The sequence below is a fragment of the Equus przewalskii genome, chromosome 9 (genome assembly GCF_037783145.1).
Source record: "Equus przewalskii isolate Varuska chromosome 9, EquPr2, whole genome shotgun sequence".
NCBI lineage: Eukaryota > Metazoa > Chordata > Mammalia > Perissodactyla > Equidae > Equus > Equus przewalskii.
Window position 1 is genome coordinate 11930330 of NC_091839.1, and position 14643 is coordinate 11944972.

At 47.3% G+C, this 14643-nt stretch overlaps 1 protein-coding gene across 6 annotated transcripts in view; it reads left to right on the forward strand.

The window, feature by feature from the left end:
• Nucleotides 1-14643, forward strand: part of HNRNPUL1 (heterogeneous nuclear ribonucleoprotein U like 1) — a 35441-nt gene that overhangs the window by 14761 nt on the left and 6037 nt on the right. For all 6 annotated transcript variants that reach the window (XM_008537609.2, XM_070557866.1, XM_008537606.2 and 3 more), the window contains exons 7-10: nucleotides 766-878; nucleotides 5308-5574; nucleotides 6865-6987; nucleotides 7086-7214. In XM_008537609.2, the coding sequence (XP_008535831.1) occupies nucleotides 766-878; nucleotides 5308-5574; nucleotides 6865-6987; nucleotides 7086-7214 (632 nt within the window). The remainder of the gene's footprint in view (nucleotides 1-765; nucleotides 879-5307; nucleotides 5575-6864; nucleotides 6988-7085; nucleotides 7215-14643) is intronic.

Sequence of the window (14643 nt, forward strand, 5' to 3'; positions counted from 1 at the left end):
GCACTTTTTATGTAAGACTCATATGTCATCTCGTTATATTGTTGTCTCAGTTTTGAGATGTAAGTGGTGGGTAGTTGATACAGATGAAGATACAAAGCCCAGAAGGGTCAATCAGATGTCCAAGGTCACACAGGTTGTTCATACAAGAACTGGGCCTGGAATTCAAGCTTGTTGGCTCTAGCTCTTCTGGCAGGATGCTCCTTGGGTTCCTGGCAAGGATCTCTATATAAACCAGGTGTCAGCCAGGGCTCTTGGGATCTTAGTCAGATCACTTCAGCCACCAGTTCTGTAGCCTGAGGAAATCTAGTACCTTTCCTAGGGGTTAGACCTCATGTTCTCCAGAAGCAAAACCTAGCCCCTTTACTGATTTCTGCCAAAGACCCACTGGCTCCAAAAGTTGATGCCGTTAGTAGAATTGACTGAATGTTGTTAGGAGGAAGGGTTGCATCTCAGCAGATAGCCCTCCTCCATCCCAGTTCCTCTCTTCCCTTCCTCCCTTTCTTTCCAAAGTCTCCCTTTCTGTGCAGAGCAGTTCAGTTCACCTCCTACTCCCAGACTTAACACCTAAACCCATCAAGCCCTCAGGAGTTCTGCGTAATGAAGGGCTTCTTTTCAACAGAATCTTCCTCACCTTTCCCCGCAAAAAGTATCTGTTTAGTAAAGCTAGTAAAGAAAATCATTTTTTTCTTTAAAAGTGTGTGACAGCCATAGAGGCTGTTGTGACCATCACAGGTTTAACCTGCCTTTGCCTATTTCTTCCATCAGGCGAGGAACCTTTCTCCTATGGCTATGGAGGCACTGGGAAGAAGTCCACCAATAGCCGGTTTGAAAACTACGGAGACAAGTTTGCAGAGAATGATGTGATTGGCTGCTTTGCGGTGAGTGCTGGCACCCTGTGTGAGTTGGCAGAACCAAACATTGGTCCTATCAGGTGGACCTGCAGACACTTCTTTCTCATAAGTCTCTCCATTGTCTGCCCTATGTCCAGCCACTCTTGTCTCTTTTGTCTCTCTTTGACAGACTGGAATGTTTGCTGTCATTTTGTGTAAAATACTGCCACTCTACCCCCTCTGATCTTTTGTGCAAAGCTGTGAGATGGCACTCTGAAGAGGTTTGGGGACATCAGGTGTGCACAGCCTTCCTCCATCCCTAGATACCAGAGTGACATTTTCTAGACACACCCAGGAATTTCTTCCTACCTTTCTTTGCTATGGAATAGCTTATCTGCTTTCAAAGGCAATGATAGTGGCCCGTGCCCCACTTTGGCATCATCTCATCCCAAAACTACTTCCTTCCTTCACCTCACATTGGTAGAGCCAGACTTCCTCAGTGTACTGCCTTCATGGAGGGCAGGGGTGGATGCAAAACAGAACGAGGTGGAGGGTGCCTGAACTGCTGCAAACTTCAGTCCCCAAGAGCAGTGACCAACACTCACAGTACTGTTGGCTCTGGGACAGGCTCCCCAGATTCAGTCCCTGCTCTTCCACCCACAGCCCTGGGCACCTTACCTTACCCACCCTGTATTTCACTCTCCACTAAATGAAAATCTTTGCATCTCCCTCAGAATTCCGTATGGGCTCATTTAAGTTCATCCATTAGAAATGCCTACAGCAATGCCTGGCACAAAGTGAGTGCTCAGGAAATATTACTTAATACTGTTATTATTATCATGAGGAGTTATGGATGTTTGTAAAACGGGGCATGAGGCCCCAGGAAGGAGTGGCTCCCCGGGTGGATGCTTTCTCTTGGTCTTATTGTCTCTCCCTCCCTCATATCTGTATACATGTACTCTTTTTTTCCCTTTTTTTTTTTTTTTTAACTATAAAGCTCTAACAGTTCTCAAAGAGTCTTGTCTGGGTTCTAAGATTTGCCACATTTGCTTTACCACTTTCTCAAATATATGTGATTTTTTTGTCTGACCTGTTTGAGAGTATGTTGCCTACATTGTCTTTATTCGTTAATACTTCAGCATGTGTTTCTTAAGGGTAAAATTATTATCTTAACCACAGTTCAGTTACGATATTAAACATTGAGGTAATACTATTATCTGCTCCACAGTCCACATTTAAATTTTGTCAGTTGTCCCAACAATATCCTTTAGAGCAGTTTCGTTTCTGGTTCAGAATCTGATCCAGGCTGATGTATTGCATTCTCTTGTCATGTCTTTTTAGTCTGAAACAGTTTCTTAGTCTTCCATTGTCTTTCATGACCTCACTATCTTTTTAATAAAAAACATGTTTTCTTAAGTAAAAATTAACCGTGTTTATACTCTACAGACTGTTCTAAACCCTGCATTTTCCATTTAGCAGTAAATCTTGACTGTCTTTCCCTGTCCGCACAGATAATACAGATCTACCTCAATTAAAAACATTTTTGAATAGTTAATAAATTCACAGGGTCTCCGAAAATATCAAGAAATGTAAAAAGGTGTGCAGTGTAAAGTCTTCAGACCTCCCTCCACCCATTGTTCACACATACCCTCCTGACATGTGAACCCACTGGGACTCGGGATTTCTTTATTCGAATGTAAGAAAGATGATGATTATTGTTCTTCTTTTACACAAAAGGTAGCATATTATATATGTTATTCTGCGTCTTTTTTTTTGCTTAACTGTATAGAGATCTTTTTATGTTACTACCTAGAGGACTTTTTTGTTTGATGTAGTTTGTAGTCATTGTGTGGATCTACGATACTTCCATAGTCAGTCCTCTGTTAGTGGACGTTGGGTTAGTTCTTGCCTTTCTTTTTAGTGACTGCCTAGTATTCTGATGCAGGCGTCAATTTATCCTGGTTTAATTTATCTGGTCTTCTCTTGATGGACCTGAAAGCTGGAATAGTCAATGCTGCAGTGACAGCTCATCTGTTTCCCCTTTCCAGAGTATGTTGGCGATCTTTTTGTGTCCCCACACATGGATCTCCTGTCCGATTTAGTGTCTCCCACTTCCCCATTGGAGCACACTTAGCAGTGCTAGGGTGAGCAATTTGCACATACGTGTTTGCATTCCTGTGGGAATGTAGTTGTTGTATTTGTTCCTGAAAGCATAACTTCGGGCTCAAAGGCATACTTTTAAATTTTGGTAGCTGCTACTAAGACTGCATTCCGAAGAAGCTGCAGCAGTTGAACATGGCATCAGTGTGTGACAGTGTTCCCCAAAGTCACTCCCTTCCGAGCATCAGGTTCTGTGCGTGTTTAGCGGTTTTGAAATCCAGCCCTTGACTCTTGCTTGAACCAGATATTCTCTACTTCTGTTTTTAAGATTCCGTCTGCAATCCTTTGTCCAAAGGATGCCATAACTGTTTAAAAGGCTCAGGTGAGGGATTGGAGGAGGTGTGAAAATCAGGGACCTCAGGAAGCCCGGGGGGAGGACATTTGTGTTAGATCTCAAGTTCTCAACATTCACAAAACAAAGAGGACAAAAGGTCCTTCCAAGTAGAACAGTACATATAACACATGTCAACAAACCGTAGGGAGTGTAATGCATGAACCTCGGAGACAACACAGGAAGATGTGAGAGGTGAGGCTGTGAAAATGGCCCACTCTGAATGCTAGGCTTAAGGACTTTGGGTCTTTCAACCCCGGACTGGCCCCAATAGTGTTGTTTTAGCAGGAGTGACATGACTACACTTGCCGATTAGTGGTGCATTTGTCAGTTGAGGGTGCTGGTTTATATACGGTATGGTAAGTTCCTTAGTGAAGCCGGTGGCCATAGGGAAAGTTAACCCTCACAATGTTCATTTCCATGTTAGAGCAAAGGTGACCTGGGCCACTCTTGCCCCTGTGAGAAGACGTGGCAGGGACATTGATGCAGGGGTTGGGGCAGGATTCACTCTGGCAGTGTTTGCATGTCTGCCCCACCTGGGCTTCACCTGTGTAGGCATTAGAGCTGCACAGGTGTAAGGGACTGTGTAGAGCTGCACCCTGCGTAAGGAAGCTCCTTATGGGGAGGGCTTTCACTGCTCTTAAAGGGCAAGTCTCAAGGTGGTCTCCCCATTCAAGAGGGAAAGACTACCACATCTTAGACTTTTTTGTCAGGAACTTGACCTTGTACTTAGTTTCAATCTGAGATCTGATCCCAAGTTTTGAGTCTCCTATAAACCTTTACCCTGCAGCCAAAGTGATCTTTCTGAAACACAGTTTTGAGCAGGTCTCTCCTCTATTCGAAACAAGTCAGGAGTTTGTCAGCTGGCTTCGTCAGCACGAAGTTCAGAGTCTGGAATTAACAGAGAGCCTATCTCATGCTGAGGGCAGGGACTATGTCTCCTCCCCATTGCTTCAGCCCAGCACAGTGCCTGGCATCTTGGGATGATAGCTCCCATTCATGGTGTTCTCACTGTGTAGTAACACACTAACCCGCTTAATCCTCAGAATGACCTTATGCAGTATAGAATCTTATCATGGTGCCCCTTTTTTGATAAGGAAACTGTAGATGAAATAACTGGGCCTCACAGTTGGTAAATGGTAGAGCTGAGGCAGTCCACCTTCCAAAATAGGAGCTTAACCACAAACTTCACCTGCTCAGCAGGAACTCAGTAAATAGTTGTTGAATGAGTTAATATGGTCCCTCCCTGGCCTGTACCTGAAATTACTTACCTTCATCCTTTTTGCTTCAACCACTCTGACCCTGTGTTTTCTCACTGCCAGATTTGTACACAGACGACACTTCTCTTTAGGATTCTCTCCTCCTACCCCAAAGCTGGCTCATTTCCATTTATTGTTCAAGGCTTGGCTTACGGATCCCCTCCTCAGAGAATCTTGCTCCTGTATAGGTGCTATTACTGAATTATAATAGTGTCCTTATCTGATTCCCCACTAGGCCCTGAGCTCTGTCGGGCCCAGATCACCGTAGACGTGTGCGCGAGGAAGAGCAGGAACTTGGGGAACATGTGTTGAACAAACAAGTGAATGCCTTTGTAGAGCTGGTCTTGACTTAAAAGGCCCTGCTGTGGCTGTCTTTCCATCTGTTATCATCAACAGACTGCCCTTGCTGGGGTTGAAGACAGACAAGATCACCTTTTCCTTCATTTTCATCTCAGGCTGGGCACAAGGCTCAAATGCTTTGGAGCTTCCTAAAATTACGTGCTTCACACCCACCAGCTTTTGGGTCTTAGGCAAGGAGGGCTTTGGGCTCAACATTTTCTGAGCTGTTCCCTGGTACTGCCTGTCATGTCTGTCTGTTGGGAGGGATGCACTTCAGTCTGGGAAGCTGGCTCTGTTTCCACTCCCTGCATCTGCCCTCTCCAGCTTGGGGCTGCCAGTGCCTTAAGCTGAACGTTGGCAATTATCTTCCTGTGGCTTTTTCTCCTAGGACTTTGAATGTGGAAACGATGTGGAACTTTCCTTCACCAAGAATGGGAAGTGGATGGGCATTGCCTTCCGAATCCAGAAGGAAGCCTTGGGGGGTCAGGCCCTCTACCCTCATGTCCTGGTGAAGAATTGTGCAGTGGAGTTTAACTTTGGGCAGAGGGCGGAGCCCTACTGTTCTGTCCTCCCAGGCTTCACCTTCATCCAGCACCTTCCCCTGAGTGAGCGGATCCGGGGCACTGTTGGACCAAAGAGCAAGGCAGAGTGTGAGGTGAGTGGGCCTGGAAGACTGAATAGGTGGCTGCCTCTCCAGAGCCACGTTGCTGCCAAGGCAGAGGGGAGGCTCTTGGCGGCTGGATGTGGTGAAAGCAGTACAACCTTGCCGCAGAACCTTGGGGCAAGGGACCTCTTCTCCCAGCTCCTCAGGGCTTGACTCAGAGTTGAAAGCTGCTGTGAGAGTGAGGCAAGGATTGTGGGTATGGCTTAGGCTGGAGACGGAGGGGCTAAGGTAAGAGTGCTAACTCTTGGAAAGGTTCCAAAAGGAAATTGCCACACTGCTCCTTCCACACTACTGCTTCAGTGAGGTCTGAATCTTGGAAAAGGAGGCTTTCTTCCCAGCAGAAAGGATATGAAGGTACTTCCTGGTGAATGTGTTCCTGAAGGAGATCGTGCAGTTCCACAGTCCCACCCAAGACTGTCTAAGAACAAAAATGATAACTGGCCTTGGGGCTGATTGCTCTGCAGAAGCTATGTTGGTGATCTTTGTTCTCATAATAATGTTTTTTCTGATATATAAATGATTTTATGTTTATTCTAGAAAATTAGGAAATACAAAGAAAATTAGTTTCCCATGATTCTGCCATCTGCAAATAAGTTACTTTTAAAGTTTTGAAGTTTATTCTATTCTTTTTGCTATGCTAGCTGCATGTTTTATACACACATTTATGATCGAAATCTTATGGTATAAGCATTTTGATATCCTGCCCTTTTCACTTAACATTATTTTATGAGCTGTATCTCACCACATGAATACCTCTTTTTAAACTCACAAGCTCACATAATGGCCTCACAAGCTAACCATTTCCCTTTTCTTGGGCATTTAGATTGCATCTAGTGTTTGCCAAATTCTAAATGTATTGATTAGATACGATGCTTGTCCTTGTGCGTACAGTCTGTGCCCATACAGCCTGTGCTCCGGGAAAGTTGTACCACATCTCATGCCAGCTTTGTGGGCCAGTGCTAGTACTCGGCCCTCCCTGGACCTTTCCCTGTCAGAGGCCACTTAATCCTGCCTGAACAAAAATGTAAATTCTCAGGATAACAGTGCTTGATTTTGTGCTCACTCCGTGCCAGACTCTCTGCTGAGAGTCTGACAAGCCTCATCTCTTTGAATCCTAACAGCAGCGCTGTGAGGTAGATGGTATTATTGCTTGCATTTCCCAGAGGCAGCCACAAGGTTTACAGTCACCCTCATGGTTACCAGCGACTCAGGGTGGTGCTAGGCTGCCACGCTACACACTGCTGCTGCTTCACAGTGTTCCTCCCCATCCTGTTTTTGTAGATTCTGATGATGGTTGGCCTGCCCGCTGCCGGTAAAACCACGTGGGCCATCAAACATGCAGCCTCCAACCCCTCCAAGAAGTACAACATCTTGGGTACCAATGCCATCATGGATAAGATGCGGGTAAAGACAGCCCCTAGTCTCTCCTTATCTACCTCCCACCCCACTAAGGGCTGCCCTGCAACCAGGACCACCCACCCTTCACCACCCCCTGCCCACAGGTGATGGGCCTACGCCGGCAGCGGAACTATGCCGGCCGCTGGGACGTCCTGATCCAGCAGGCCACCCAGTGCCTCAACCGTCTCATCCAGATCGCCGCCCGCAAGAAACGCAACTACATCCTAGATCAGGTACTTGCTGGTGACCATCGTGCCCCAGGAGAGGGAAGGGGCCTATTGGGTGCCTGTAAATTCCTCTCTAGTCCTTGTATTTTTTCCCCATAATGCTTTTGGACTACGGTACTGGTCATGGGGTCAGCCACACGTCATGGTGAAGCCCCAGGCTCTTAGCACAGTTCTCTGAGCCCAGGCTGTGGGTGGGGTCTCGGGCCATGATTCAGGCCTAGTGTAGGCTCTTAGCAGCCCAGAAGAACATCATCAGGTGAGAGCTATTTAGTGAAATGGAAAGGGCGTGGATTTCTGAGCCCACAGACCTGGGCTTGAATTTCAGCTCTGTCACTTCCTAGCTGTGTGCCTGGGCAGCTGACCTCCTCTCAGTCTCAGTCTCCTGGTCTAGAAAATGGAGATCATAATGGGGCCCACATACCTTACACAGGGCCTGGCACAAAGTAGCTGGAGATTGTTGTTAATTACTCTACAGAATAGGTATGTTCCAGATTCTCTTGGCGTGTTTTTATGATTGTCAGGTCCATCCCTAAGTCACATATTTTCTACCTGCATTTCAATTAAGAGTAGGGTTACGGTGATCTGGGAACCTTTGAAATTAAACACAGAATTTTGTGTGCTGGTGCAGATGTCTTTTTTTTAAGAACTAGACAGTTTTGAGTTAGGATAGGAAGATCGCCCATGGCTTTCAGCATTCTCAAGAGTATGAGTGACCCCTACATGGTTAAGGATCTCTGTCTCAGAGTAATGAGTTCCTCATGTTTACCGCCTGTGATGTGTCACTCTTGACATTTGTCCTGAAGGCTTTCTCAAGTAGCAGATCACATATTTGTTGGGAGACTGTGAACAAGCCTCTATTGCCCTCAGCCTTGCCTTTCTGCTTTCTTAAAACTTGAGTGTGCAAATATGTAAACTGAGTAGTGTACACACAGACACACACACACACACACCTGTCAGCCATACTGGAGTGCCTTCCATAAGTATGGCCCTGGGTACTTAGTTACCATGAGTTCAAAGGACTCCTGATGAGGGTGGAGCTGGTGATAGTGGTTGGCTCATCAGAAATGTGGTTGGAAACTCCAGGGGACCAAGTTGCCTTTTCATAGCCGTGAGCATCTTATACAAAAACAACTGAGTAGGAGCTTCCAGGGTTGGTGAACATGTGGAGATGTTGGGAGAGTGGCGTGCTCAGAGAGCACGGAAGCTCCATGCCCCTTCCCACATACTTTGCCCTAGGCATCTCTTCTATCTGGCTGTTCCTAAGTTATATCCTTTTATAATAAACTGGTAATGTAGTGTTTACAGTTGAAGAAATGATGCTCATATTCAACATTTGAAAGGAACACATAGTAAGAACTTAATTCTTAAAGACAAAAAGAAAAAAGGCTGTTGACTGGTGATTGTTCTTCATGATAGATTAATTTAAATGATCTTGCCAAGCAATTGAGTGTTGGGAGTACAAATCTGCCGTTTGTTAATGAAATGGCCATGCTAGAAAAATAGAAAATTTGCCAAGGCTGTGCTATACCTTGGTACTCTTCTGTGATGGTGGAGATGTGGGATTTTCTCAAGGTTCTGCTTTTCTGGAAGGTGGACATGAAAAGGTGTACACTTTAATCCAGTGACCAGTGCTGATTGGGATTGCTGTCAAACCGTGGGATTGAGCCCTGATGACTCACATTTGTGAAGAAGACAGGACATGATCCCATAATACTAAATTTTGATAAAAACAACTAATTGGGCTAATGTTTAGAATAAATTTATTTCTAGGAAAAAAAAACAGTTGAGCACAAGATAGTCCAAGAACCACCCAGGGTTACTCCCCATCAATAATGTGTACAGCCAGCCTTCTCCCCCTTTGAAGACTTTGTTTCTTAACCCTGGCTTCACTTTGCCCCATTCTTCTTCTTTTTTTTCTTTTTTGAGGAAGATTAGCCCTGAGCTAAAATCCATCGCCAATCCTCCTCCTTTTGCTGAGGAAGATTGACCCTGAGCTAACATCTATGCCCATCTTCCTCCATTTTATATGTAGGACGCCTGCCACAGCATGGCTTGATAAGTGGTGTGTAGGTCTGCGCCTTGGACCAAACCAGTGAACCCCAGGCCACCGAAGCAGAGCACACGAACTTAACTGCTACACCACCAGGCTGGCCCCTGCCCCATTCTCGTCAGGGCATTTTGGAATTGTAGTCCCCCTTGGCCCCAGTGGGACTCATAGAGCAGTGGTGGTGTATTAATACCTGAAGGATTCCTTTGTGGTTACCCCAGCGAATTATTCCGTCTGTCTTTTTCTCACTTTGCTGGTTAAATCAACTGTGAAACCCATTTCAAATATGTGGCCCAGTGGAGAAGGATTATAGTCCTAGGGGCATATCATCTTAACATCTGTCCAACATTTCACAGTGGGCTTTCTCTGGAGATCAGGCCCCTACACCTCAGCCAGGCACAGAACAGCTGAGCACTGTAAAGACTCACTGTTGGCCTCCTCAGCTTGTGCTGGCTTGTTCAGGGACAGGGTCCAGAACTGTACTAATTGTACTTTGGGTCTTCAGGGCTGCTGGCCTCCTGGTGGAGGGACATGCAGATCAGGCCAGGTGATCCAGGCCAACAATGAAACAAAAGAACCGAAACTCTGAAGGTGGGAGAGGCTAACCATAGATTGGGAGATCGACATAGGGCCTGAAGCTATAGGTTACTCAGGTCTGGGAATAGGTCTAAAGCCAGCATTTGGCTTAAACCCCAAGAGTGGGTCGGAGTGTGTGTGTGTGTGTGTGTGTGTGTAGAAGATTCAAAGCAGGCCCTTGCCCAGATCCTGGCACTTCCTACCCCAACAGCTTTGGCAGTGAGGGATGCACAGCTGTCTCCTAAGCCAGATGGAACTTCAGAGCGGAGACCACTACCACAGGCAAAGTCCCTGCAGTCCATGAATCTCGGCCCAGGGTTGTCTTTTCCTTTCTTTGGTTTTTCCCAAATGGTCAGACCTCCCCACATTTGGCTCTTCTGGGTCTCCTGTTACATAGGTTGACCTCAGAAATGCCCATCCTTGAGAAGGAAGGAGAACATGCCTGCAGAAGCCAGGCGAGGCCACTTGTGCCAGGATTCTGCCTTCATCCAGCCAGAACCCCAATCCCTACCCCAGGATGTGTATTAGGCACAAGCTCTCAGGTGTGTTGGGGCTTTGACCTATGATCCATGATGACCTGAGTATCCTCCTCAGATCATGTGGGTGTTACAGCTGTGGAACATCCGAGGAGAAAAAGAAAGGAGATGGACCAGAGAGAAAACTGAGGCCACATAGAGAAAATGAATCTGTCTGAAGTTACGCAGTTGATTTACTGGTAGAACAGATCTGTGACTTCCCAGATGGCCACAGCCTGTAATGATTGGGACCATTGTGGGAAACTGGGAAAGCTTTCTGGAGGTGAGGTGCCTGGGCCAGGACATGGAAGATGATAAAGAGTTGAGGCTTGTCCTGGGGGCAGTGGGGAGCCATGGTTGTGTTTTCAACAGAGAAAGATATGGCTAAATTTGCCTGGCTAGTAAAAAGTTGAAGAGAAAGGAGAAAAGGAAAGTAGAGTGCTTTAAGTGGCTCTTTGGGGTCAGTCTTCTATTGTCAGTGGAGAGCCTCCAGGATGAGATGCTGCCTGGCCCATCCCTGGCCTATCAAGGAGCCTCAAGACTGGGTGCAGGGCAGGAACTGGCAAAGTTGCCCTCCTGGAGGCCTCTGAGAAGATCTGCAGGGCTGTGTGTGAGGACCCCAAACCATCCTGAGAGTTGAGGACTGCCAGCTAGGAGTTCCCTTAGGGCTCAGCAGCCCAGAGCCTGGCCAGGCAGTGATCATAGGCAGGGCCGGATTTGATGACATCACCAACCTCGCCTCAGCTGTCAGAATGAGTGGTTCTCATCCTGTTTTGCATCTCTATTGACAGATGCCACGCCTTTGCCTGAAACAGAAACCCAGGGCTAGGGTACAGGCCTAGAGTAAACCACTTCTTGTTGGCAAGCGTTGAAGAGGATGTTTCTTTCCTCCACCTTCCCCATCGCCTCTTCCCATCCATTGTTGACACTCTGGCCAATTCTTTCCCTACATGTGTGCTTCCTTCCACTGGGTTTACCGCACTCTGTGCCCAGAGTGAACTCTTTCATCACCAGCTTTAAGTTTTCTCCTCTGAGATCCAGCCATATTTTTCCTGATGCCAGCCTGACCCTGTTGAGCTGTGGATGGGGCACAAGTGAGAGTGGATAGGGGACAGTAGGACTCTCATAGAACTCAGGCTGTGAGCAGCCTGCTGTCTTCCTCTGTCACTCTCCCAGACTGTCATACACCAAACCTACTCACACAGCTTCTCAGAAATGCAACTCCTGTCCTTTGGCCCACATCACTGGGGATTGGGAGTAGCCAGGGCCAGGGAACACAGACAGCCCCAGACCTTCTTAGAGTCAGCATCTTCAAGCAGGGTGGGACTGGGAGAAGCAGGAGCTAGGCAGAGGGGGCCCACACAGCTGGAAAAGCTGATCTAGCTGTTGTGCTGGTCTCCTAGCAACAGCTGCAAGCAGCCCCCAGTGACCACAGCAGTGCTGGGCCGGTGCACGGGCTCTGACCTCACTGTGTTTGCTGTGGCAACAGCCACCAGCAGTTAACTCCCTTTCCTCCAGGAAAGCCAAGTATTTGCATTTCTGCTGGCACGGTTTATATGCTCTTCTTCCCTTCCCCAAGCCGAGGAGTAAGGGGAGGGAGGTGCAGTCTTGAAAACCATCGCCAGGAAGGTTCTCAGCACCTCAGTTTTCCAAAGTGCCTGAGGGGCCATCCCTCAGAGTCTAGCCACTTCCCAGGACAGAGGCTTGCTATTTCTGAGTCTAGTCTTCTCCACCTCCACTCATCCCATCCTGTGCAGCTCCAGGGACCAGCCCTCTTGGCAGTGTTGCTTCCCATCTCTGTCCCCTCATTGGATAGTGACAGGGTAGGTGTGCTCCATAGAAAACCTTCAGGGGGTGTTTACCCATGTCCTCAGGGTTCAAAGGAGTCAAAATGGGATCACTTCTTTTTCTTTCCTTTGTTTTCTTTTTTGCTGCTGCTTTTTTTTTTTTTTTTTTTTTTTTTGCTGAGGAAGATTCTCCCTGAGCTAACATCTGTGCCAGTCTGCCTCTATTTTTTATGTGGGTCTCTGCCACAGCACGGCCACAGAAGAGTGGTGTAGGTCCACGTCCAGGAACCGAACCTGGGCTGCTGAAGCAGAGAGTATCAAACTAACCACTAGGCCACGGGGCCAGCCCCCAGGATCACTTCTTATGGTTAAACAATGGGCTGGGTTGTCCACAGAATGGTCTGGGGCCACATTTACCCTGGCACACACCTACTCTGGCTTTTGTGCCAGGAGAAAACCTCATTATTTAACTGGAGGAAGCCAAATTCTATCTTCCTGTGACCAGATGCTACCTTCTGCTTTACTTTTAGGAATGGAGTCTAGAAAGAGCAGTGGGGAGAAGGACTTGACTTTTCTTCTGTAATCTGATATGCTTTTTAAAAACCATTTGTGGTCCAAGACCTCTTCTTGGGCCAGTGCTCAAGGCCCAGATCACAGCCTGTATATTCCTACCGTACACACCCTCTTCCTCCTCCTCCGTGAAGGTTGGGACACTTTCCCTAGGGAACAGGGACAAACTTCTTGGCCTGGTATGCGTGTCAGGGCCAGGGGGTCTGGTTGGTTTAGAGAACAGCTGCACCCACAAACCAGCTTCCTGTCCCTTGTGTCTTGGAAGAGGATTTCTTATGCCTCATATTTTCCTAAAACTTAACTTTCCTTGGTCCTTTCCATTGGGAAGCCTCTCCTAGGACGGTGTCAGTCCTCTCGGCCACATTTTCAGATCCACTCCGTGGGTGTTGACTTCTTCCCCTGTTACATGCCAGACATTTTCACATCTGCAAATCCTTGCCAGAGCCAGGAGGAGGGCAGTGTGATCCCTGTCTTTCAGATGAAGAAATTTGAGACTCAGACTAATTAAGTGACTTGTCTACAGCCTCACAAATAGTAGAGGGCACAGCTGGGATTTCAACCCTGAGCTTCTTCCCCAAAGCCTGTGTTCTCTCCACCCTGTCTCACTGTCCCTGCCTTTCTGCTGGGTAGTCGGTGTAGTTTGACCTTCGCTTGGTCTGGGTTGCTTCAAGTCAACATTACAGTAAGAATATCCATGGCACCCCACCCAGTGACGACAGTATCAACAGTGGCTCCCATTTGTTGACTGTTGGCTGTGAGCCTGGCCCTGGGCTAACCAGGGGCTTTTACTCACATGAATTCCTTCAGTCTTAATAACGACCATATGGCATTCCTACTGTTTTCCCGTTTGAAGGCTTGAGACTCAGTAAATATGCAGTAAGTGGACTTTACAGATGAGTAGGCTGAGGCTCTGAGTGGAAGTCACTCACCCAGGGCCACACGGGTGTGACGTGGCCAGATCAGGTTAGAGCCAAGGTTTGCCAAGCCATCCTCCTTCACACTGCCTGCCTCAGTCAGGGTGGCTCCTGCTCTAGAGCCTGCCACATAGCCCCCACTCAAGGAATTCCTCACGTTTGGTCAGTTGTTTTGTGGTCCTCTTCCGCTCAGTCATCACCAGCCCCAGAAGGGAGGCTTTTCATCCCCATTTTACAGATGAAGCAACTATAGGGATTGGCCAAGTGAATTAGTGGCCATACCGGGACTTGATCTTGGGCTTTTGCCACCCTGCCAGTCTGTGTCTTCAAAATATACCACTTTTTTGTCTATTTGTGTGCACCCCTGTATAGACTATTCTTCCTTTCTGCGGCTTCTCCCCTCAGTCCCTGTCAGAGCCACTAAAAATATTTAAATGCAGGTATTCCTCATCACTCCAGTTCTGTTGAATGTGAGTTTGGATAGGGTGATTACCCATATAGGTGCCTGGGTCCTACCTCCAGAGATTGGGGTTTGAGAAATCTCAAGTGGGCTTTGGGCTGCTGTCTTTTTCAGTAGTATCCAGGTGATTCAGGTGCACAGGCTGAGTCCTTGGAGACCTGGGGTCCAACAAATCTGGACCCCAGTCCCAAAGGGCCTGGCATATAGGAGGTATTCAATAAATGGAAGCTATTGTCAGTACTGCTCTCCATCAGATGACTCCTAGAGCACTATTCCGTAACAGCAGCAGGCCAGGACACAGCTGCCCAACACCTAGAGCAAGAGAAGGGAACATTAGTAGCAGAGCTGCACTTGGGAACACCCAGGCTATTGCTTTGTCAGGCTCCTGGATTAGAAGCTTGTGTGAGGCTGATGTTTGAGAGGACTGAGGGAATGAAAGAACCCCAGTGTTTATGAAAACAATCTACACAACTGTGATAAGAGGCTGGTTAATTATGGCATCCATTCTATAAATGTTATGCAGCCATTAAAAGAGAACACTGGCACAGAAAAATGTTAGAGAAACA